Here is a 22,715-nt window from a genome sequence, read left to right on the forward strand (position 1 = left end):
CATATAAATTCCAGATAAGTGCAATCCCTACTACCATTTTGTAGAAGCAGCCAGGGAGTGAGCATGTATGATCGCAGAACTTAGTTTGTATATAATTTACTTAAGTCATAGTCGGTAAGCTTTTACAATGATGTATTTGTATAGAATAAAGCTGCTTAAACAGAAGACTCATTTATTTGTGTACCAACATGAAAGCGATAGTTATAGTCACCATAACAAACCTATTCCAGGGAGGGAGAAGGCCTACTGTGGGCCTTGGCTTCATCTATGGCTTTTTCAAAAGGGTTGGATACAAGAAATTTTCTAGAAGCTGCTAATTGGTCCTCTATACATACTTTTAGAAAGTACTAAAAGCTTGATTACTTCAATAGGTCTAGATCAAGCTTTGCTAGGACCATTCTCCAGGGGCTCCTGGACCCTTCTCCTTCCACCTCCCAAATATAGTTAGCTGTGGTAGTACTGCAGCAGTGATCAGTTTAATGAACACTGTACAGTTATATAAGCTGTATTAAATGAACTTACCAAAACGGTAGATGTTCAAATAATCACTGCTACAGTAGCCACTCCCTCTATCCATCACCTTTGTGTTTTGGTGTATTTTTTATGCCAGGATGTAGCTGTTTATTTTTTGTTGCTGCTTGCATTGTCTTTTAAGGGCTCAACCTTTCTCTCTCTGCTGATAAGAAAGCCCTGAAGGGCTTTGAACCCAAACTTGTCTTTTAATAAGTTCATCTCAAGCTACTTGACAGTTTGGGCATGTGGAAGCTGTCCTGAAGCTTTGGAAGCTGTCTGGCCATTATATCCTTGGTAGGATGTAACCCATATAGCTAAGGCTACTGCAGCAGTAATGATTCAAACATCTACTTTTATGCTAAGTTCATCTTACACAACTCTACTTTCTCCAACAGTTTGATGAAAAAGGAAAATTAATTCATGGAGTTTCTAAGATTTTTCAAGTCCCACCCCCCTTTACAAATCTTACAGATCCTCTGCTTCTTCTTCATTCAACATACCAAAAAAGCAGTCATTGTCATCCTCTTACAAACAGGGATCTAAAAAGAGACAGCAGGAGAGGAACAATAACAAAACGCAGGTATCCTTTCAGAAAATGGGACTGAGTACTCCTTCAGAATGACTGTGTCAGCATTCTTTCCCCTCTCTCCTCCCCTTCTGTCCCTACATCTCTAAATCTGTTCCTAAAACTGGCTGTCAGTCTTCCTCTGTGTAACAGTTTGTTTCAGACTCATGGGTACTAAAAGTGGTTGAACAGGACTGTGGTTGGCACTGGAAGCACATGCCTTCTTTCAGGGGAATCCCTCCCACCTTCCAAACCAGAGTTATTTCCTCAGGTTCTTCAACACATGCTATCCACAGGAGACTTAGAATCAGTGCCTTTAGACCAAAGAAGGAGAAAGCTTCTACTCCAAATCCTTGTGTGGTAGTAAAGAAATAGCTTTCCTGGGGACCATTTCTAGATCTTTCCTTTTTCTTTATCTTTCTGCAAGTACCAAAATTCAAAATGTTGACCCTACTATGTTTGTTACCTATCATTCCTCTTCTGAGTTTTATGATTACTCTGCACCTAAAAGACGATTATCTTCAGTTCTTTGTGTCAGGGTCACGTTATTAGTTCTCTACATTACCCTTTGGGTTATGTACTGCTCCAAGGGTAGTTACCAAATGTCTAGCAGCAGTGATAGCTCATTGCCGAATTTCTTTTTGTAGATGGATTACTTGTCTTTGCAGTATCTTTTGCCAGATGTCAGGAGACAGGAGTCTATAACATGGGTTTCTACACTCCTTACCAGTAGTTTCCAGATAAATATTCAAAAATCATCCATGACTTTGTCACACAGGTTTATCTTTCTGGGCAGGCTTCTAGACACATCTCTGCAGAAGGCATTCCTAACCCAGAAAAAGGTGGATTTGTTTCTGGAAACTTTTCTGAGCTTCTCCAGTTAGGTTCTGACTATAACCAGAGAATATGTCAAGATTCTAGGGTTCATAGCTTCTATAATTCTCACAATTCCTCTCACATATGAGAAGGAGTCAGTGTTTTTTAAAAAACATCTCAATCCAATATTCTCACTGTCTGGAATTTCATATTCCAATTTTGGGTTTTATCAAGAAATTGCACTTATACTTCAGATTGCTCAGAATCCAGCTCTCACCTTTTCTCCACCTGTCCCTAAACAAGCAGTAACTACAGACACCCTCAGATTTTGGTTGGACAGCAGTTACTGTGGGGGGCAAAATGCAAGGCCTATGTAACAGCTCAGACAGACCAAAGCATATAAATGTCAGAGATATGTTAGCTATGACCTATGCTGTAAAATCTCTTCTGGAGTACCCAGTACCTTTGCAGGTGATTATAGACAACACCACAGTGATGTGGTACATAAACCAACAGGGGGCACAAGGTCTTATCCCCATGCAGTCTGGCCATGATGGCTTGGGAAGTAGCGCTAAAGCATTTTATAACCCTGCAAGCATGTTACATTCCATCAGAGCAAACTGTAGTGGCAGACAAGCTGAGTAGGACCAGGACAGACTCTCTGTAATGGAAATTTAATGGGGGGGGGGCATCTTCCATGAATTAATCTAGTTTGGGGAACATCTCAAACAGATCTGTTCACCTCCACCAAAACAGACAGCTAAACAAATTTAACATTAGAACTCCTTGCAGACAGACCCAAAAAAGAGAGAGATTTTCATTCCCATGGTCAGGAATATTACTTTATGCATTCCAAACCTTTGCACTGATATCAAAAATCTTTCTAAAGATTCAGAAGGACTCTCCAAAAAATATTGTGATAAGTCCCTTATGGCCCAGACAACATTGGTTCTTTCTTCTTATGGAATTTGCCAGGGGGACAATTACTGCAAGCTTCCACACATATTGAATCTAGTCACACAGAAAAGGAAGCATTTGATGCACCCCACTTTCAAACAATTTCAACCAACCCCTGGATAATTCAGTTCTGATACCTTTTAGGCACATTTTTTCATGAGGACATTTAGCAGGGGCTAAATGAGGCATTAATTCCTGCTAATAGGAAATCTTGTGTTACTGTGTGGAAAAGATTTTCTAGTTGGTGTACACTTAATAACCAGAATCTAGTCTGGTAGCAATTTTACACTACTGGTTCTTTTACAATGATGTGAGTGACCATCCTCTGGCCTGTCTTATTCCTTTATAAGTGATACTTGTCAGTGAGTTCAGCATGTCTAATTATTGATTCCTCTGTTTCTTTACAGACTTTGCTGAAGTTGTTCTTCAAAGAGATTTCTATATTTAAGTCCATCTAGTATATAGATGGTGTTTTCTTAAGAGAAGATAAAATAAACAATTTTTCTCATCAGGACCTGAGGCAGTATCAACTTTTATTATTGCTACAGCCTTCTCCACTATCTCATTGGGCACACACAATTTTCACAATTAATTGCTATAACTAGAAGTCATTGGAATACCAGTGCTCTGCAAAAAAATCAGGGAAACGATCAACTAGCATATCTGAATCAGTAATCATCCCACCTTTACCAATGAAATATATTTCAGAATCAGGATCCTTGCAAAACATTTATAAACAGATTTCTTATAATTCACTTCCTATATCTCAGCTCAAAATAATAATTTCCTTGGTTATAGCTATTTGTTTCCCCAGTATTTCGCTCAAACTACTCTGCAGGGATTTTTTTAAAATCTACAAACTTGTTATACTCCCAAAAACATGATCAAATTACCTCTATCTTCCCCTTTACACCTCCAGCATTTGCTTTCTACTAGAGGAGAATTCATTTGAACTCTACTTAGGGTATAAAATATTTAAGAAAACACAGCCATGCAAACATTTAAAACCTTTTGGGCTTTGCTGTATAGATGGGAACCTTAAAATGTCTTCCTTTTATTCCTTTGTACATTGGTTTTCTAAACTCTCTTCCATTTTTTTCTAATCACATTCACTATTGTATATGCTCTCCTAATTACCCTTTTAGTAACAATGGCTTCTATTCTAGATTCACCTAAAACCTCTTTTAGACCCAGTCTTTCACTTATAACTCTCTGTCCCTTTCTCTTTTATCAATCCCTAACTGAGAAGGCAGTCTCTAACCTGCAATTCAAACAGTTGCTTAGCCTCATCTCACTCCATTACCTCTCTCTTTCTCTGAGTTATTTGCTACTAATACACTGGGTTCTTTGCTAATTTCATCCATTAAATTCCAGCCCTATATTACCCATTTTCTTTACCCCTACTTGCAAACACACCTATTGGTAAAATCTCCTTTTGCCATTCTTGTGCTGGTGTAGCTCTTAGAATGCTTTCACCTTCTTTATGAATGCAATAATCTGCATGACTGTTGTCATTTTATTTAAGGTCTTGCATCTTCAATCCTAATCTGTCTCTTTGTCTCCCTAATTCCCACATCATATAGTCTGATTGCTGACACTGCAGTGCAGTATAAGGGGAGTGCTTCACTCCTGGGTGTGCCATCCTTTGGGTGAGACATTAAACTGAGGCCCCATCTGCTTGCGTTGGTGGCAGCTCAGGTGAATGTAAAAGATCCCATGTTACTTGTCACAATGACTAGGGGAAGGTCCTCAATGCCCTGGCCACATTTCCCCTAGTACTATAAATGCCACCTCGTCACTCGACAAAATTATTTATTTATTTTATTTTTATTTTACATTTGTTAACCGGGGGTGTCTGACTGAGCCGAAAAGGCCCTTTTTCAGCAGAGGCCCGGGGAGAAAAGCTCCACAAAGAAAAATTACAGATACATTTAGTTATTTAGACATGATCAGTATACACACAAATTACAAAAGACATGTTTTTACTGTGGTATGCGGCACATCAACAGTTACAGTGGAGAGAACAAACAAAAAAATATTAATTTAAAATAAAGGTAATTAATAGATGTGTGATGTACAGCTGAAATTTGGAACATGGGTAGAATACATACATAGTACACAGGTACAGTACATACATTGTAGATTAGCCAGTGTTTGTGAGAAAGATTGAAAACTATTATCAAGTACTCCAGATTTAGTATGTAAACCTTATCCGCTTTCACTAGCCTGCAGAGCAATCATGGCACTGCCAACTTAGCTTGAGATGTTGCCTGATGAGGTCTTTAAAGGAGGTTTTGGATGATGTGTTTTGAATGCTAGTGGGGACAGAGTTCCATTTTATAGCCATTGAACTGCTATATAGCGCATCTCCAAAGCTTTTCTAGCTGTTGGTGACTTCTAGTAGTAGTTTGCTTGATGATCTAAGAGACCTTTTGGCTGAGTGATGTTGTACTAGGTTTTTGAGGGCAAGACACTTATTGGGGAGGTAATAGATAGAATGACAGAGACAGAGCTCATTGTAGGTTAGGAGGCTGGGCAGTTCAAGCCAGTGGAGCTGTCTCAAAGCAGTACAGTGATGAGTTCTATATGAGCAATTTGCAGCAAGGCAGGCATTTCTGTTATAGCAGGCTTCCATTGTTCTTAGTTCAGTTTTGTTGAGATTAGTCAGAATGGGAGCTGCATAGAGTAGGGTGGATAGAAGTTGGGAGTGAGCAATGGTTGATCTTGTGTTGTTGGTAAGAAATGGTTTGATACGGTAGAGTGATCCCAGTTTGGCATGTACTTTTTCAATAGTTAAGTTGAGATAACTATAAAATTTTAGGTGGGAGTCTATGCTACTGTTGATCGAAGGAGAAGAGGAGGGGGCAGGCATGCCTGAAGGCAGGAAGAGAGGAAGAAGGTTAGGAGTGTAGTAGTGAGGGTAGGAACTTTGAATGTTGGCAGTATGACTGGTATAGGGAGAGAGCTAGCTGATATGATGGAGAGAAGGAAGGTTGATATATTGTGCGTGCAAGAGACCAGATGGAAGGGAAGTAAGGCCAGGTGTATAGGAAGTGGGTTCAAATTGTTCTATCATGGTGTGGATGGCAGGAGAAATGGGGTAGGGGTTATCCTAAAGGAACAGTATGCCAAGAGTGTTTTGGAGGTGAAGAGAGTGTCTGATAGAGTGATGTTTATGAAGCTTGAAATTGATGGTGTAATGATGAACGTTGTTAGTGCATATGCTCCACAAGTTGGGTGTGTGATGGATGAGAAAGAAAAGTTCTGGAGTGAGTTGGATGACGTGGTGGTGAGTGTACCCAAGGGTGAGAGACTAGTGATTGGAGTGGACCTCAATGGGCCTGTTGGTGAAGTGAACAGAGGGGATGAGGAAGTGATGGGGTAGGTAAGGTGTTAAGGAGAGGAATGCAGAAGGTCAGATGATTGTGGAGTTTGTGAAAAGGATGGACATGGCTGTGGTGAATACGTATTTTAAGAAGAGGGAGGAGCATAGGGTGACGTACAAAAGTGGAGGAAGATGCACACGGGTGGATTATATCCTTTGTAGGAGGGCCTGTCTGAAGGAGATTGGAGACCGTAAAGTGGTGACAGGGGAAAGTGTAGTTAAGCAGCATAGAATGGTGGTCTGTAGGATGACATTGGTGATCAAGAAGAGGAGGAGGAGTGTGAAAGCAGTGCCAAGGATTAAATGGTGGAAGTTAAAAAAGGGTGATTGTGAGGTGGAGTTCAGGGAAGAGTTAAGACAGGCACTGGGAAGCAGTGAAGAGTTACCGAATAGCTGAGTAACTACAGCAGAGTTAGTAAGGGAGACTGCTAGAAAGGTGTTTGGTGTGACATCTGGACAGAGGAAGGAGGACAAGGAGACCTGGTGGTGGAATGAGGAAGTACAGGGGAGTATACAGAGGAAGAGGCTGGTGAAGAAGAAGTGGGATTGTCAAAGAGATGAAGAAAGTATACATGAGTATAAGGAGATGAGAGGCATGGCAAAGAGAGAGGTGGCGAAGACTAAGGATAAGGCATATGGAGAGTTGTATGAGAGATTGGACACTAAAGAGGGAGAAAAGGACCTGTACTGACTGGCTAGACAGAAGGACAGAGCTGGGAAAGATGTGCAGCTGGTAAGGGTGATAAAGGATAGTGAGGGAAACGTACTTACAATTGAGGAGAGTGTGTTGAGTAGATGGAAAGAGTATTTTGAAGGGCTGATGAATGAAGAGAATGAGAGAGGAAAGAAGGTTGGATGATGTGGGGATAGTGAATCAGGAAGTGAAACAGATTAGAAAGGAGGAAGTAAGGACAGATATGAAGAGGATGAAGAATGGAAAGGCTGTTGGCCCAGATGACATACCAGTGGAAGCATGGAGGTGCTTAGGTGAAATGGCAGTGGAATTTTTAACCAGATTGTTTAATGAAATTTTGGAAAGTCAGAGGATGCCTGAGGAGTGGAGAAAAAGTGTTTTGGTACCTATCTTTAAGAATAAGGGTGATGTGCAGAGCTGCAATAACTACAGAGGGATAAAATTGATCTGATGAATGAAGAGAATGAGAGAGGAAAGAAGGTTGGATGATGTGGGGATAGTGAATCAGGAAGTGAAACAGATTAGAAAGGAGGAAGTAAGGACAGATATGAAGAGGATGAAGAATGGAAAGGCTGTTGGCCCAGATGACATACCAGTGGAAGCATGGAGGTGCTTAGGTGAAATGGCAGTGGAATTTTTAACCAGATTGTTTAATGAAATTTTGGAAAGTCAGAGGATGCCTGAGGAGTGGAGAAAAAGTGTTTTGGTACCTATCTTTAAGAATAAGGGTGATGTGCAGAGCTGCAATAACTACAGAGGGATAAAATTGATCAGTCACAGCTTGAAGTTATGGGAAAGAGTAGTGGAAGCTAGGTTAAGAAGGGAGGTAATGATTAGTGATCAGCAGTATGGTTTCATGCCAAGAACGAGCACTACAGATGCAATATTTGCTCTGAGAGTGTTGTTGGAGAAATACAGAGAAGGTCAGAAGGAGTTGCATTGTGTCTTTGTGGACTTAGAGAAAGCATATGACAGGGTGCCTAGAGAGGAGTTGTGGCATTATATGAGGAAGTTGGGAGTGGCAGAGATGTATGTAAAAGTGGTACAGGAAATGTACGAGGGTAGTGTGACATTGGTGAGGACTGCGGTGGGAGTGACAGATATGTTTAAGGTGGAGGTGGGATTACATGAAGGATCAGCTCTGAGCCCTTTCTTATTTTCAGTGGTGATGGACAGGTTGACAGATGAGATCAGATAGGAGGCCCCGTGGACTATGATGTTTGCAGATGACATTGTGATATGTAGTGAGAGTAGGGACCAGATTGAGGAGACCCTGGAGAGGTGGAGATATGCTTTAGAGAGGAGAGGAATGAAGGTCAGCAGGGCTAAAACAGAATATATGTGTGTAAATGTGAGGGAGGGTAGAGGAATGGGTGAGGATGCAGGGAGTAGAGTTGGTAAAGGTGGATGAGTTTAAGTACTTGGGATCAACAGTTCAGAGTAATGGTGAGTGTGGAAGAGAGGTGAAGAAGAGAGTACAGGCTGGTTGGAATGGGTGGAGAAGAGTGTCAGGAGTGATTTGTGACAGACGGGTACCAGTAAGAGTGAAAGGGAAGGTCTACAAGAGGGTAGTGAGACCAGCTATGTTATATGGGTTGGAGATGGTGGCATTGACGAAAAGGCAGGAGTCAGAGCTGGATGTGGCAGAGTTAAAGATGTTAAGATTTGCACTGGGTGTGACTAGGATGGACAGGATTAGGAATCAATATATTAGAGGGTCAGCTCAGGTCGGACAGTTTAGAGACAAAGCAAGAGAGGCGAGATTGCATTGGTTTGGACATGTGCTGAGGAGGGATGCTGGGTATATTGGGAAAAGGATGCTAAGGATGGAGCTGCCAGGTAAGAGGAAAGGAGGAAGGCCTAAGATAAGGTTTATGGATGTGGTGAGAGAGGACATGCAGGCAGTTGGTGTGAAAGAGCATGATGCAGAGGACAGGAAGAAATGGAAACAGAAGATCCGCTGTGGCAACCCCTAACGGGAACAGCCAAAAGAAGATGATGATGATGATGAGTCTATGGGTATTCCCAGTAGCTTAGCCTGTGCCACTGGAGCGATTGGAGTAGCATTTGTGGAGTAGATAGTGAATTGACTGTTATCAGTGTTTTTGTTAGAACTGGTTATAATCATAAGCTGAGTTTTCTTTGGATTGAGGATAAGTTGGGCTTTGGTAAGGTAGTTTTCAACGTCAGAGAATGCTAGTTGAATTGTTTGCAGGAGGATGGAAATGTTTTGTGCAGCATGGATTAAGGTAGTGTCATCTGCATACTGAATGATAGTTGCATGCTGTGTGGAGGTATGGAGGTCATTTGTGAAGACTGTGAATAGTAGTTTTCCTAAGATAGAACCCTGTGGGACTCCTATAGTTATGGGCAGCTGAGCAGAGAGAGAATTTCCCCATTTCAAAGCTTGGTACCTGTCAGTTAAGTAGCTTTGGAACCAGGTAAGAGTGGAATTTGATAGGTGATATTGGTTTAGTTTGTTTAGCAGGATTTGGTGTGAGACTGTGTCAAATGCTTTGGACATATCCAAAAAAAGAGTTGACACTTGTAGGCCTTCATTTTTGAGATGGTTTACTGTGTCTGTGAAGCAGAGGAGGGCTGTAGTGGTACTATGGGCAGATCTGAAACCATGCTGAGTAGGTGACAGGATGTTGCTGTCTAGGAGATAGTTTAGCATCTGGGTATAGATGCATTTTTCTAAGATTTTGGCCAGGGGGGAGAGTAAAGCAATGGGTCTGTAGTTATTAAGTTCAGTGGAGGCCCCACCTTTATGTATGGGTGTAACATAGGATATTTTCCAGAGTTTGGGCACATAGTTTTCAACAACTGATCTGTTTATGAGAGTGGAGACTGGGATAGCAAAGCATCTGCTGTGAGTTTCAAGAAATAGCTGGGGAGTAGGTCAGTTGCCGTTGATGAGGTTTTTAGTTTGGAGAGCATGCTTTTGATTGAAGTGGTGGAAACCTTTTTGAGGGTAAAGCTTGTATTAGTGTTATTTGTATTGGGGGGATAGTGAGGAAGGAACTGTCCTGTGATACTAAGGATAGAATTGAGTTCACAAAGTGGGAGTTGAATTGTGTTTCGATGGGAACTTTAGTATCAGGGGTGGTTGGTTTGGGGGTAGCCTTTTGGGTGGATTGTAGTAGCTGGTTTACATTTTTCCAAAATTATTGGGGGTTGTGTTGGTATTTAGTTTGTAATGTTGTGTAGTAGGATTTTTTGTCCAGCCTAATGCATTTTTTTGCACGGTTGCGCAGTTCTTGGTATTTAGTTAGGCTTTGTGTTTCTTCGTTTTTTTGATAGTAAAGCCAGGCAGTGTCTCTGGACTTGAGGATTTGTTTGGTTTCTTTACTGAGCCAGGGGTTTGTAGAGGTTCTAACCTTGATTTTGCGCAATGGAGCGACAGTGTCTAGGTGTTGTAGAAATGTTTTGTTGAAATATGCTACAGCCTGGTCAAGTGGGAGGGTTTTTAGAGGGGGGGGTCCAGTCACAGTTACAGATTAAAGTGTTGAGGACCTCAGGAGAGAATTGTTTTGTGTTTCTAGTGGATATATAGTTAGTGGTTTTGCATATGCTTGTTTTACTACGTATGAGGTATATTATGTTGTGGTCACTTAAGGTGTCTGGGAAACTGCCTGTGTGAGGATACAAGGTGGGGCTGTTAGTTAGGACCCAGTCAAGGATGGATTCCCTTTTAGTTTTTTTATCACATCTTGTTGGAATTTGGACTAGCTGCTGGTAGCCATGGAGATTTATTAGATTATTTGGTGGTTCTGATATGCAGGTGAACCAATCTAGGTTGATGTCCCCCAGAATAAGGGTTTCTTGTGAGTATGTGGAAGAACACCAGGATAAGAAGTCTTCAAGGCTAGCAGGTATATTACCAGGTGGAATATAGATCACAATTGTGGTGATGACCTTTTGAGGGTGAAGTTGAAGTTGTGAGATACGTATGTCCCAATTATTGGGGGAGGGGTAGGAGTTTGGTAATTGACGGACAGTTAAGTTGGACTTGTACAGTAAGGCAGTTCCACCCCCTTTATGAAGTGGTCTCTCTTGTCTAATGATATTGTAGCCGGTAGGGAGAATTTCTGAGTTAGCTATGTTTTTATTTAGCCAGGCTACTGTTAAAGCAACTATGTCTGGGGAGTAGTGTGCTATTGTGGCCTGGAGTTCAGGTATTTTATTTTTGATACTTCTAATATTAATATTTAGCATTACAAGATAGTTGATTTTGCTGCTGTTGTTGATTTGCCCAGGGATGAAGAAAGTGGGGGTGTTATGTTCTGACATTTGTGTTGGTGCAGTTTGTGCTGGACAGGATGGATTTGGGCCTGGGTTGGGGTGGATATCCCCACTTATGGTGAGCCTGGTGTTAAAATGGTGATACAGATGTTGGAGTTTGGTGAGGAGTGTGAGAAAGTATTGTGTTTTTTTTGGAGTAGGAATGAGAGCATATGTGTTTAGTTCTGAATTGGTCTGTTATGTAGTTCTTGAACAATTGTGGGCAGATATTATTATAATGTGTGGTGTCTGTATATGAGAGTGCATAATGTAGTGTTGTGCTACTAAGTTTAGGGATATTGCTAGAGTGATAACTTGTGGTGTTGTAAAGAATTATGAGAAGATAGACTAAACTTAGTTGTGTGTTAGTCATGGTTATAAAGTTTAAGTTGGTTCTAGGTGGGGGGGTCTGAATAGGAATTATAGGGTTGCACTATATGTGGATGGGGAAGTAGTGTGGGTGATGTAAAAAATGCCTAGTGAGAATGAGAGTGATTGGGAGTATTTTGTGTGGAGCAAGTTGGTGTGGTATAATGTGATTTGACTTGAACTGTGATTGGTGGAGGTGATGTGAGGGTGAGCTGTGGGTGTGACTGTGATTACTATAAATGTAGAGGTAGTGGGGGCAGGAGCGAATAGGGGGCAGGGCAGGGGAGCGGAAAGAGCCCGAGCGTTAGCGAGGGCGAATGGAGCAGGGCAGAGCCCACCAAGACAAGAGAAAAAAGTAAGTATTACTTTACAAATCTGAACACCTTAAACAAATTCCTGAGGTCTAATGGCTTACCAGCAAGCAGAATGTAATCACTGAAGAGCACTTGTGTCCTGGTGGGAGACTAGAAATTTTAAAGATGGTTCCATGCTCAGCAGGATTCTAATATAGACTTAGTACTGGGGGAGGGAGATAGCACAAGGGGTGTAGACCAGGTAGAATGCAAAGAAACCAGAGAGGTAATCAGTGGAAATCAGTGAAGGCCTCAGAGGGGTAAATAATAATTCAAACTACCTGTAAAGTGAAGGAGAGAAGAGACAGCAAAGTTTATTAAGGTTAGGAGTGTGTCTTCACATTGACTTGCTGATTAGTAACCAGTTTGTGCACAGATTAGAGTAGGGAGATACATTAGCAATGAAGGGGAATGTATAGAGATGCAAATAAACAGGTGGGCCTCCACGTGATACAAACTAAGGCAGAAAGCACTGAGAGGGCTGCTTGATGGTTAATTTAGTCACAGGGATCTGAATTAAATGTATACTGTCTACTGGACAGTTAGGATGACTGTACTAGCTGGGGGGGGAGGACACAAGGCTACAACAGTCAGTTTTATAAGCAAGCTGAGAAACTACTAAGAAATACTGCTAATTTAATAGCTTCACTCTCATAAAACATACAAGTAGAATGACTGGGTGGACTGACCCTGCTCTTGAGGCTCAAAATGTATATCCTTGTTTAGTTTGCAGTAGTGATTCCTTCTTATACTATATGAGTGGAGTGGTAGCCGCAGACTGCAGATCTGCTTGTGTGTGCTCCTGTGGCTCAAAATGTATATTCTTATTTAGTTTGCAGTAGTGATTCCTTCTTATACTGTATGGGTGGAGTGGTAGCTGCAGACTGCAGATTTGCTTGAGTGTGCTAAGTAGAATGCCTGGGTGGACTGACCCTTCTCTTGAGGCTCAAAATGTATATCCTTGTTTAGTTTGCAGTAGTGATTCCTTCTTATACTCTATGGGTGGAGTGGTAGCCGCAGACTGCAGATTTGCTTGAGTGTGCTCCTGCTCTTGAGGCTCAAAATGTATATCCTTGTTTAGTTTACAGTAGTGATTCCTTCTAATGCTATATGGGTGGAGTGGTAGCCGCAGACTGCAGATTTGCTTGCATGTGCTCCTGCTCTTGAGGCTCAAAATGTATATCCTTGTTTAGTTTGCAGTAGTGATTCCTTTTTATACTGTATGGGTGGAGTGGTAGCCACAGACTGCAGATTTGCTGAGTGTGCTCCTGCTCTTGAGGCTCAAAATGTATATCCTTGTTTAGTTTGCATTAGTGATTCCTTCTTATACTGTACGGGTGGAGTGGTAGCCACAGACTGCAGATTTGCTTGAGTGCGCTCCTGCTCTGTAGGCTCAAAATGTATATCCTTGTTTAGCTTGCAGTAGTGATTCCTTCTTATGCTATATGGGTGGAGTGGTAGCCACAGACTGCAGATTTGCTTATGTGTGCTCCTGCTCTTGAGGCTCAAAATGTATATCCTTGTTTAGTTTGCATTAGTGATTCCTTCTTATACTGTACGGGTGGAGTGGTAGCCACAGACTGCAGATTTGCTTGAGTGCGCTCCTGCTCTTGAGGCTCAAAATGTATATCCTTGTTTAGTTTGCAGTAGTGATTCCTTCGTATACTGTATGGGTGGAGTGGTAGCCGCAGACTGTAGATTTGCTTGCATGTGCTCCTGCTCTTTAGGCTCAAAATGTATATCCTTGTTTAGTTTGCAGTAGTGATTCCTTCTTATACTGTATGGGTGGAGTGGTAGCCGCAGACTGTAGATTTGCTTGCGTGTGCTCCTGCTCTTTAGGCTCAAAATGTATATCCTTGTTTAGTTTGCAGTAATGATTTCTTCTTATATTGTATGGGTGGAGTGGTAGCCGCAGACTGCAGATTTGCTTAAGTGTGCTCAGCAAGCAGAATGTAATTGCTGAAGACTTGTGTCCTGGTGGGAGACTAGAAATTTAAAGATAAATAAATAAATAAAACTCTAACTCAGAAAGGCCATTGTATACTGAAAAAAGGAGACATAGAAGTTAGTAAGGGTGGTAAAAAGAAAGTCTAGTAAGTGGATAAAACATAATATCAGCAGGGCATTATATAATGAAAGAGACATAACTATTTACACTGCAGGAGGTGGCAACCCTGAGAGTAGTAAAATGGTGACAGCAGTCAAACATTGTTCAGAACAGCAAAGTGAGAGAGTGTGGCATAAACAAGAGAGATAAATGATGAAAGAGATCTTAGGTAAGTCATACCAAGTCATTTAATAGTAAACAAGCAATGTGCAAAAGCAGCAAGGAAAGCTGGTGGAATGCTGGGAAGTTTAAGAACAGCCATTACTAACAGAAAATAAGTTGTCACCCCTCTGTATAAGCTGTTGTTATGACCCAACCTGCACTGACTGCATTTTAGGAGACCATATCGGTTTATGGATGTAGTGGACTAAAGCAATATGGAGGGAGGCAGCAAAAGTGGTTCATGGTCTGTACCAGGAGCCATTTAACCCACACAATAAGTAATGCAGAGGAAAGAAGGCAAAGAGCTGATGTGATAGAAATGTTACCTTAATGGAACACACATAATTCAAGTTGAGTGTACCTTAATGGAACACACATAATTCAAGTTGAGTGCAGTCTTTCAAACAAAAAGATAATGAGGACAAAAGAGCACAATCTGAAGTTACAAGGTGGATGGCTAAGGGGAGACATAAGGAATTACTTCTCACAATGAGTGGTATATTTATGGAAAGCACATTGTGAAAGAAGTATCAGTCAAGAACATAGCATAATTCAGAAATGCATGAGACTACTACAGTGTAATTTGTAAGAAGTATAGTGAAAAGTATAAAGAGCTATTTTTTCTGGGCCAGCACTATGGCATAGAGAGATAATGCCCGGACTATGACTCAAATGTCTTGAGTTCAAATAATGGTTTTAGGCACCAGTAGAAATTACTGAGGGAGGATGGAAGTAAGCATCTATTGGCAGTTTGCACAACCTTGGGATGGTTTCTGGCTTCTGACATGGGTGACACCTTGGGAACCAAGAGGTGTTCATGCCATGGAGCTCAAGCCTAGTGAGTTCTCATTGCTTTGTGCAAGTCGCACCATAAACCATGGGAATCTCGGGTCTATATTAGATCATCGAATATTTAACAGTTCGAATCACTAAAGGTCGACCTTTAGTGATCAAACTGTTAAAACATTGAATGTTCACAAAAAAAAAAAACTGAACTGTGTAGGCAGGGGGGCAAGCCCCCCTGCACCCCCACATCCCCCGCTACTTAAATATGCCAACTCCGGGACCGCACTACATTGAAGTAAATGGAAATCTCCCCTTATGGAGATTTCCGTTTACTTGTTTGATGTTCTGCAGTTTCGCTTATTCTCGTGTCGACAATGTCAGATTCAAGACCAGGAAACCGGACTCTATGCTCGAACAATGAAATTTATTAGTACAGAAGTTGGTTAAGCGCTTTCCACAGTCCACTACTGTCTTCATCAGAACAACATGTAACAAAAGTAAATACCTTATATACAAACTTAAAAGCCCGCCAAAATCAACAATTAATCAATTATATAATTGACATTTGGATAATGTGCAAATCTTAAAGCTGTACCTGACACTTCCTTTCATAAAATTAGATCTAGCATTCCCTAAATATCTAAAGCTAGAACAATGAACAATTCCACACTCATTACTTATATATAAAAAAATTTTTTTTTAAAAAATAATAAGACTGTGTTAAAGAATAACACCTAACTATCACTTATAACAAATTTAAAAAATGTTTTATGTACATTATAAAAGAAAAACTTTTGCATTAACATTGTGTTTGGCAATTGTCAATGAAATTTATGCTTATACATGAGATTCATAAAATTGGGACAAGTGAATATACAAATGCTGCCACCAATACACATAACCAAAACATATGAATGAATTAATGGTGGATATATTGCAAGTTGCACTAGATTACACCTTTACTAAGGGTTTAGTGGGAATCATCTCATTAAGCCCCGGAGGGGTGGCTGCATCCAACCTAATCTGCCACCTAATCTCCCTCTCACCCACCACTGCCTTGGTATTGCCACCTCGTGGGTTGGGGTAACCACATCCAATATTGCAAATTTAAACACCTTGCATTTGGGGCTGTTAATGAGATGCCTCGACAGAGCGTTGTTAACATCACACTTCCTCATGCAGTATGTGTGATCATAAATTCTATTTTTTAAACAGCGATCCGTCTTCCCCACATAAAAACTCATGCATGTTTGGCAAACACCTAGGTACACTATATGCTTAGTCAAGCAATTACCACCAGCAAACCAAATCTTGCTTTTCAAGCAATTTTTGAGGACAATGCTGGACGAATCCAGTATATATTTACAAAAATTGCATTGGCCACATTTTTTAGTACTGGTTCTCTGAGCCTTGCCACTTTGTTGGTATTTAGATTTAATTTCAATAATTCTTTTAATATTGTTACCAGCTTTATAAACAAAATGTGGTCTATCAGTAAGCTTATTTTTTATGGACTGGTCACTAGTCAATATATTCCAGTTTGCTGAAATTATATTCTTCACTTCGCTAGAGTGTTTGCCGTATTTAATAATACATGCCTTTTTGTATTCATTAGCTCGAACCAGCTGGTCAGTCTTGTTGGTCTTATCATTGCCTACTGGTATTTTGTCAATACCCACCCCTAAAAGAGGTTTGTATTTCCGTCCCCATTCATTACTAACATAAAGAATAATATCCTTAATCATCTTGAGAGGATAACCCTTGTCAGTAAATAACTGCCCTATATAGTCCAATTCACGAAGCATGGCATTCTTGTCAGTCGTCATACGGGCAGCCCGGATGCACTGTCCCTTGATAATGCCCCTTTTGGTGTTGTATGTATGTGCACTATTATAATGAAGATACCCGTTGCTGAATGTATTTTTCCTATGGATACGGGATTGAAACTCATCATCTTTACTATAAACGAAAACATCTAGGTAGTTAATACCACTACAGTCATACTGATGAGTAAATTTAAGATATTCGGTGGTGTTATTGATGAATTGCATAAAATCCAATAACACCTGTTCCTCACCCTCCCATAGAATAAAGATGTCATCCAGGTATCTGACATATCTCTTGATATGAGACATCCATGCCGAATGCAGTATATACTCTGTCTCCCAATCCAACAACACCAGATTGGCATACATAGGGGCACAGGCAGTGCCCATGGCTACCCCAGTAGTCTGCCGATAGTGCTCACCCTCAAAATAGATGTAATTATAGTCCAAAACAATGTCCATGAATTCCATCAATAATGAAATTTCATCCTGGCCCAAACCACTCACTCTACGGACACTATTACTGAACCTAGAAAGCCCATCCTCTTTGGGGATACAAGAAAATAAATCCTGGACATCAATCACTTTTTCAGGAAGTGCTAGCAAGTCATTTCCTTTTGGTCAGGTTATTCACCACAAGCTCAAACACATTTATAATGTTGTGGAGCACATTATTAAGGATTCCTGGGAGTTTTTGGGCATTTTCAAGAAAGAATTGTGGTCCCCTAATATTATTTTTGTCACAATTGATGTCCAGGATTTATTTTCTTGTATCCCCAAAGAGGATGGGCTTTCTAGGTTCAGTAATAGTGTCCGTAGAGTGAGTGGTTTGGGCCAGGATGAAATTTCATTATTGATGGAATTCATGGACATTGTTTTGGACTATAATTACATCTATTTTGAGGGTGAGCACTATCGGCAGACTACTGGGGTAGCCATGGGCACTGCCTGTGCCCCTATGTATGCCAATCTGGTGTTGTTGGATTGGGAGACAGAGTATATACTGCATTCGCATGGATGTCTCATATCAAGAGATATGTCAGATACCTGGATGACATCTTTATTCTATGGGAGGGTGAGGAACAGGTGTTATTGGATTTTATGCAATTCATCAATAACACCACCGAATATCTTAAATTTACTCATCAGTATGACTGTAGTGGTATTAACTACCTAGATGTTTTCGTTTATAGTAAAGATGATGAGTTTCAATCCCGTATCCATAGGAAAAATACATTCAGCAACGGGTATCTTCATTATAATAGTGCACATACATACAACACCAAAAGGGGCATTATCAAGGGACAGTGCATCCGGGCTGCCCGTATGACGACTGACAAGAATGCCATGCTTCGTGAATTGGACTATATAGGGCAGTTATTTACTGACAAGGGTTATCCTCTCAAGATGATTAAGGATATTATTCTTTATGTTAGTAATGAATGGGGACGGAAATACAAACCTCTTTTAGGGGTGGGTATTGACAAAATACCAGTAGGCAATGATAAGACCAACAAGACTGACCAGCTGGTTCGAGCTAATGAATACAAAAAGGCATGTATTATTAAATACGGCAAACACTCTAGCGAAGTGAAGAATATAATTTCAGCAAACTGGAATATATTGACTAGTGACCAGTCCATAAAAAATAAGCTTACTGATAGACCACATTTTGTTTATAAAGCTGGTAACAATATTAAAAGAATTATTGAAATTAAATCTAAATACCAACAAAGTGGCAAGGCTCAGAGAACCAGTACTAAAAAATGTGGCCAATGCAATTTTTGTAAATATATACTGGATTCGTCCAGCATTGTCCTCAAAAATTGCTTGAAAAGCAAGATTTGGTTTGCTGGTGGTAATTGCTTGACTAAGCATATAGTGTACCTAGGTGTTTGCCAAACATGCATGAGTTTTTATGTGGGGAAGACGGATCGCTGTTTAAAAAATAGAATTTATGATCACACATACTGCATGAGGAAGTGTGATGTTAACAACGCTCTGTCGAGGCATCTCATTAACAGCCCCAAATGCAAGGTGTTTAAATTTGCAATATTGGATGTGGTTACCCCCAACCCACGAGGTGGCAATATCAAGGCAGTCGTGGGTGAGAGGGAGATTAGGTGGCAGATTAGGTTGGATGCAGCCACCCCTCCGGGGCTTAATGAGATGATTCCCACTAAACCCTTAGTAAAGGTGTAATCTAGTGCAACTTGCAATATATCCACCATTAATTCATTCATATGTTTTGGTTATGTGTATTGGTGGCAGCATTTGTATATTCACTTGTCCCAATTTTATGAATCTCATGTATAAGCATAAATTTCATTGACAATTGCCAAACACAATGTTAATGCAAAAGTTTTTCTTTTATAATGTACATAAAACATTTTTTAAATTTGTTATAAGTGATAGTTAGGTGTTATTCTTTAACACAGTCTTATTATTTTTTAAAAAAAAAAATTTTTATATATAAGTAATGAGTGTGGAATTGTTCATTGTTCTAGCTTTAGATATTTAGGGAATGCTAGATCTAATTTTATGAAAGGAAGTGTCAGGTACAGCTTTAAGATTTGCACATTATCCAAATGTCAATTATATAATTGATTAATTGTTGATTTTGGCGGGCTTTTAAGTTTGTATATAAGGTATTTACTTTTGTTACATGTTGTTCTGATGAAGACAGTAGTGGACTGTGGAAAGCGCTTAACCAACTTCTGTACTAATAAATTTCATTGTTCGAGCATAGAGTCCGGTTTCCTGGTGTTGTTTTGCTGTGTTCCAGCTAGTTTTCCTGTTTGTTGACCACTGGGATCTCTTTTTTCTAATGTCAGATTCAACATGGTCAGCTTTCAAGAATTTAATATAGACCCGGGAATCTCAGTGGGCAGAGATATACTTCCCTTTGGAGGGCAGCAGGTAGTGGAGCTCAGACAAGCTGCTGCAAAGTAGGGGAGTACCACTGATGGCAAGAGTAGACCATCTTGTAGAACCAGTTAGCTGATCAGATCTCTACCACCTGACTCTCACCACAGAAGGAATGCACTGACTGAGGATTCCAGGCAGGAATGCATGGACCATAATGGGGATTCCTGGCAGGAATGAATGGGCTATAGGACTCTCATCTTGCTAGGGGATTCTCTGTTCCTACTATCATGGTATGAATGGGCTGATGGAATGCAAGTAGTGGAGCCATCAAACTCAGTTCTTTGGGGAGGGGGCTTATACATAAAAAAGTGTTACCATGTTTCCGTACAATCTATAGCATTTCATTAAGTACTACAATGGGAAACTGCATGGACAAAATGTCCTTATCTGCCATTGTATTCTGTGTTTCTGAAACTTCTGTTTTATTTGAATGATCAAGTCTGACAAAGCCCATTCTGATGGAATAACTAGACATGTTACATGTAACAATACTGAGATGTAACCACAATATTTTATCTTTATTCTGTCAACAGATAAAGCTGTTCATCTTAGACCTCATGGCTATATTGGCAGACCTTAAGAGAGCAGATCTAACTTCCTCGGCTGGTGCAATGTCCACTATAAACTAGGTATGAACTGTATTTGTTCTCGTTTTTCTAATACAGTCTATGTTTATTATGGATGGAGAGCAGTTATAGATGTGATACTGTGCTTTCCACTTGTAGCTGACAATTAACTGTCCAAATATCAACCTTTATTGTTTATGATAATGTTGTTTTTTTTTGTTTGTATTATTATCATAGTTTGTGTAACAAATGGCACCACTTGCACAAAATGTAAAGACCAGATTGGCAATGGGAGAGGAGGCTTGGGTCCATGCACTGCCCCATATAGGTCTAATGACTACAAGAAGAAAGGTCTCTTGAGTCACACTACTGATACCCAAGAGATTAGAGAAAAAAGGACATACAAATCTGATTCAACTAGTTCACCAAATTCATCCTGTCCCCAGAATCATGAAGAAAATATGTACATCTCTCCTGGGTATGGGCTTTCAACATCCACACACAGATTAGGGCTACATGCTGTACAATTGCAGAGTTGAGTTTTTGACCTAGCAACCTTGTCCCTTTTCTCAGCAATCTGTTTATGTACTACCATGTCCTTCATTGCCTATTGCCCCTTATCCACAGTAACTGCCTTCCAAACAGATTGTTTTTTTTCAAACACACACACACACACACACACGCACACGCACACACACACACACACACACACACACACACACACACACACACACACACACACACACAATTCTCCATAGCTTTCTTACTGGCATGGTAGTACTGTCATCATTCTAGAATTATTAGGCTAGAGACCAGATAGTTACCTGTCACACACAATTTCCAGGGAAGTCTGGCACTATTCTACAGTTGCTGATAGCTTTCTTACTTGCACGACAGTACTGTAACCACTCTAGATTTATTAAGCTGGAGACCACATAGTTAATTGCCACTCCTGATTTTGCCAGATATAAAGAATAAAAGTTAAAATTTCAGTGATAATATTGGAGATGGATATCACAGCTATCCAACCTACTATGCTAAATAAAACCCTCTCCTCAGGTTATACAAAAATAAACAATTCAAAGTAGTGCTGGTGTACATTAAATCTGCAGATGTCAAGGCAGTACACAAAGAATATAAAAGTAACAGTCAGCTGGACAAACCGATTATTTAAAGAAGGAGTCTAAGCTAGATAAATGCCTCAGCTCTCTCTTTCTGAAAAAAAAATTGGACCTAACTATTCTAAGTTAGTAAAATTATACAAAGTCGAATCCCAGCCAGCAAACTTTTATAGAAATATCACCAAGACCACCCAAGCAAGACAAGGCTGACCTTGCATTCAACTCTAAATATAAGTATCTTAGCTCATAATTTCTGTTAATGCAGAAAACTGGTTCTATATTACATCAGATCACACATTTTTTTTCAAAGAAAAAACAGTTCTTCCACCTTCAGAGTGCAATGAATCTGCATACTAAGGATCGCTTTCCATTGATAAGGCTCAAATATGAATTTTATTCCCCTTTTTCTTCCTGACTCCAAAGCTTTGTGGGCCTTAATTATATAGACTCAATTAGGTTCTTCCTGAGAAATTGCAAGAAGTTACTCACATTTAAAATACAAGTCTTCATGAATTCTTTTTTGTCTTTTAACTCTTTTTTTGCTTCACAAAGGAAGGTTACAAGGTTCCACACACTTTCATTACACAGGCAACACACATACTGCAGACAAAACAGAGCTCAAATATAGCTTACATTTTTAAATCAGTTTTCTCTACCCTGGCACCCCAATATTTTTTAAATATTGTCATTTTATATAAACACATTTATACTGAATATTGTGTTTTCCAAAATACAACTTTATTTGCAACATCATGTAATTTGGGGAAAAATTTTGAAGATACAACTAGTGCAAAATGTGTAAATGTACAAATCACAGCAAAGAAGCATCAAATAGAGGTCAAATAGCATACATTTATAAATATAAATCACTATTATGACAGTCGGGTTAATTTTGGAAGTTACACAATACACCGACTCTTTTGGGGCTCTGTCATCCCCTGGCTGTCTGTAGCACTTGCCTTCTCCAAATCCTTTAATGCTTTAAGTAGAGAAGCTAGATCATCTGCCATTGGAGAGGCTCTTTGTTTCCACCTCCTTATTATAAACCTTTTATCTATCAATAAAATTGTATTAGCAGAACCCCACACTGTCACTGGCATTGAGCCTCTAGTTAGTTCTAGCAAAAAAATGTTTAGAGCTCAGGGATAAGTTGCTACCCACAGCCCTGTATAGCATTTCTTATACCTGGGATTTAAACAGAGAAATGGTAGGACAAGCTGAAAGCACGTGCCATCAATCCCAGCAGGCTAACACCTTACACTTCCAACATACATCCAGGACCT

At 40.1% G+C, this 22,715-nt stretch overlaps 1 protein-coding gene across 1 annotated transcript in view; it reads left to right on the plus strand.

Moving 5' to 3' along the window:
* The window catches only part of CFAP73 (cilia and flagella associated protein 73), a 551,824-nt gene that overhangs the window by 498,133 nt on the left and 30,976 nt on the right, over window positions 1-22,715 (plus strand). The window contains exon 7 of the mRNA XM_044068437.1: window positions 20,279-20,374. Within this exon, the coding sequence (XP_043924372.1) occupies window positions 20,279-20,374 (96 nt within the window). The remainder of the gene's footprint in view (window positions 1-20,278; window positions 20,375-22,715) is intronic.

The sequence above is a fragment of the Protopterus annectens genome, chromosome 4.part0 (genome assembly GCF_019279795.1).
Source record: "Protopterus annectens isolate FY-2018-M chromosome 4.part0, PAN1.0, whole genome shotgun sequence".
In the NCBI taxonomy this organism is placed as follows: domain Eukaryota; kingdom Metazoa; phylum Chordata; order Ceratodontiformes; family Protopteridae; genus Protopterus; species Protopterus annectens.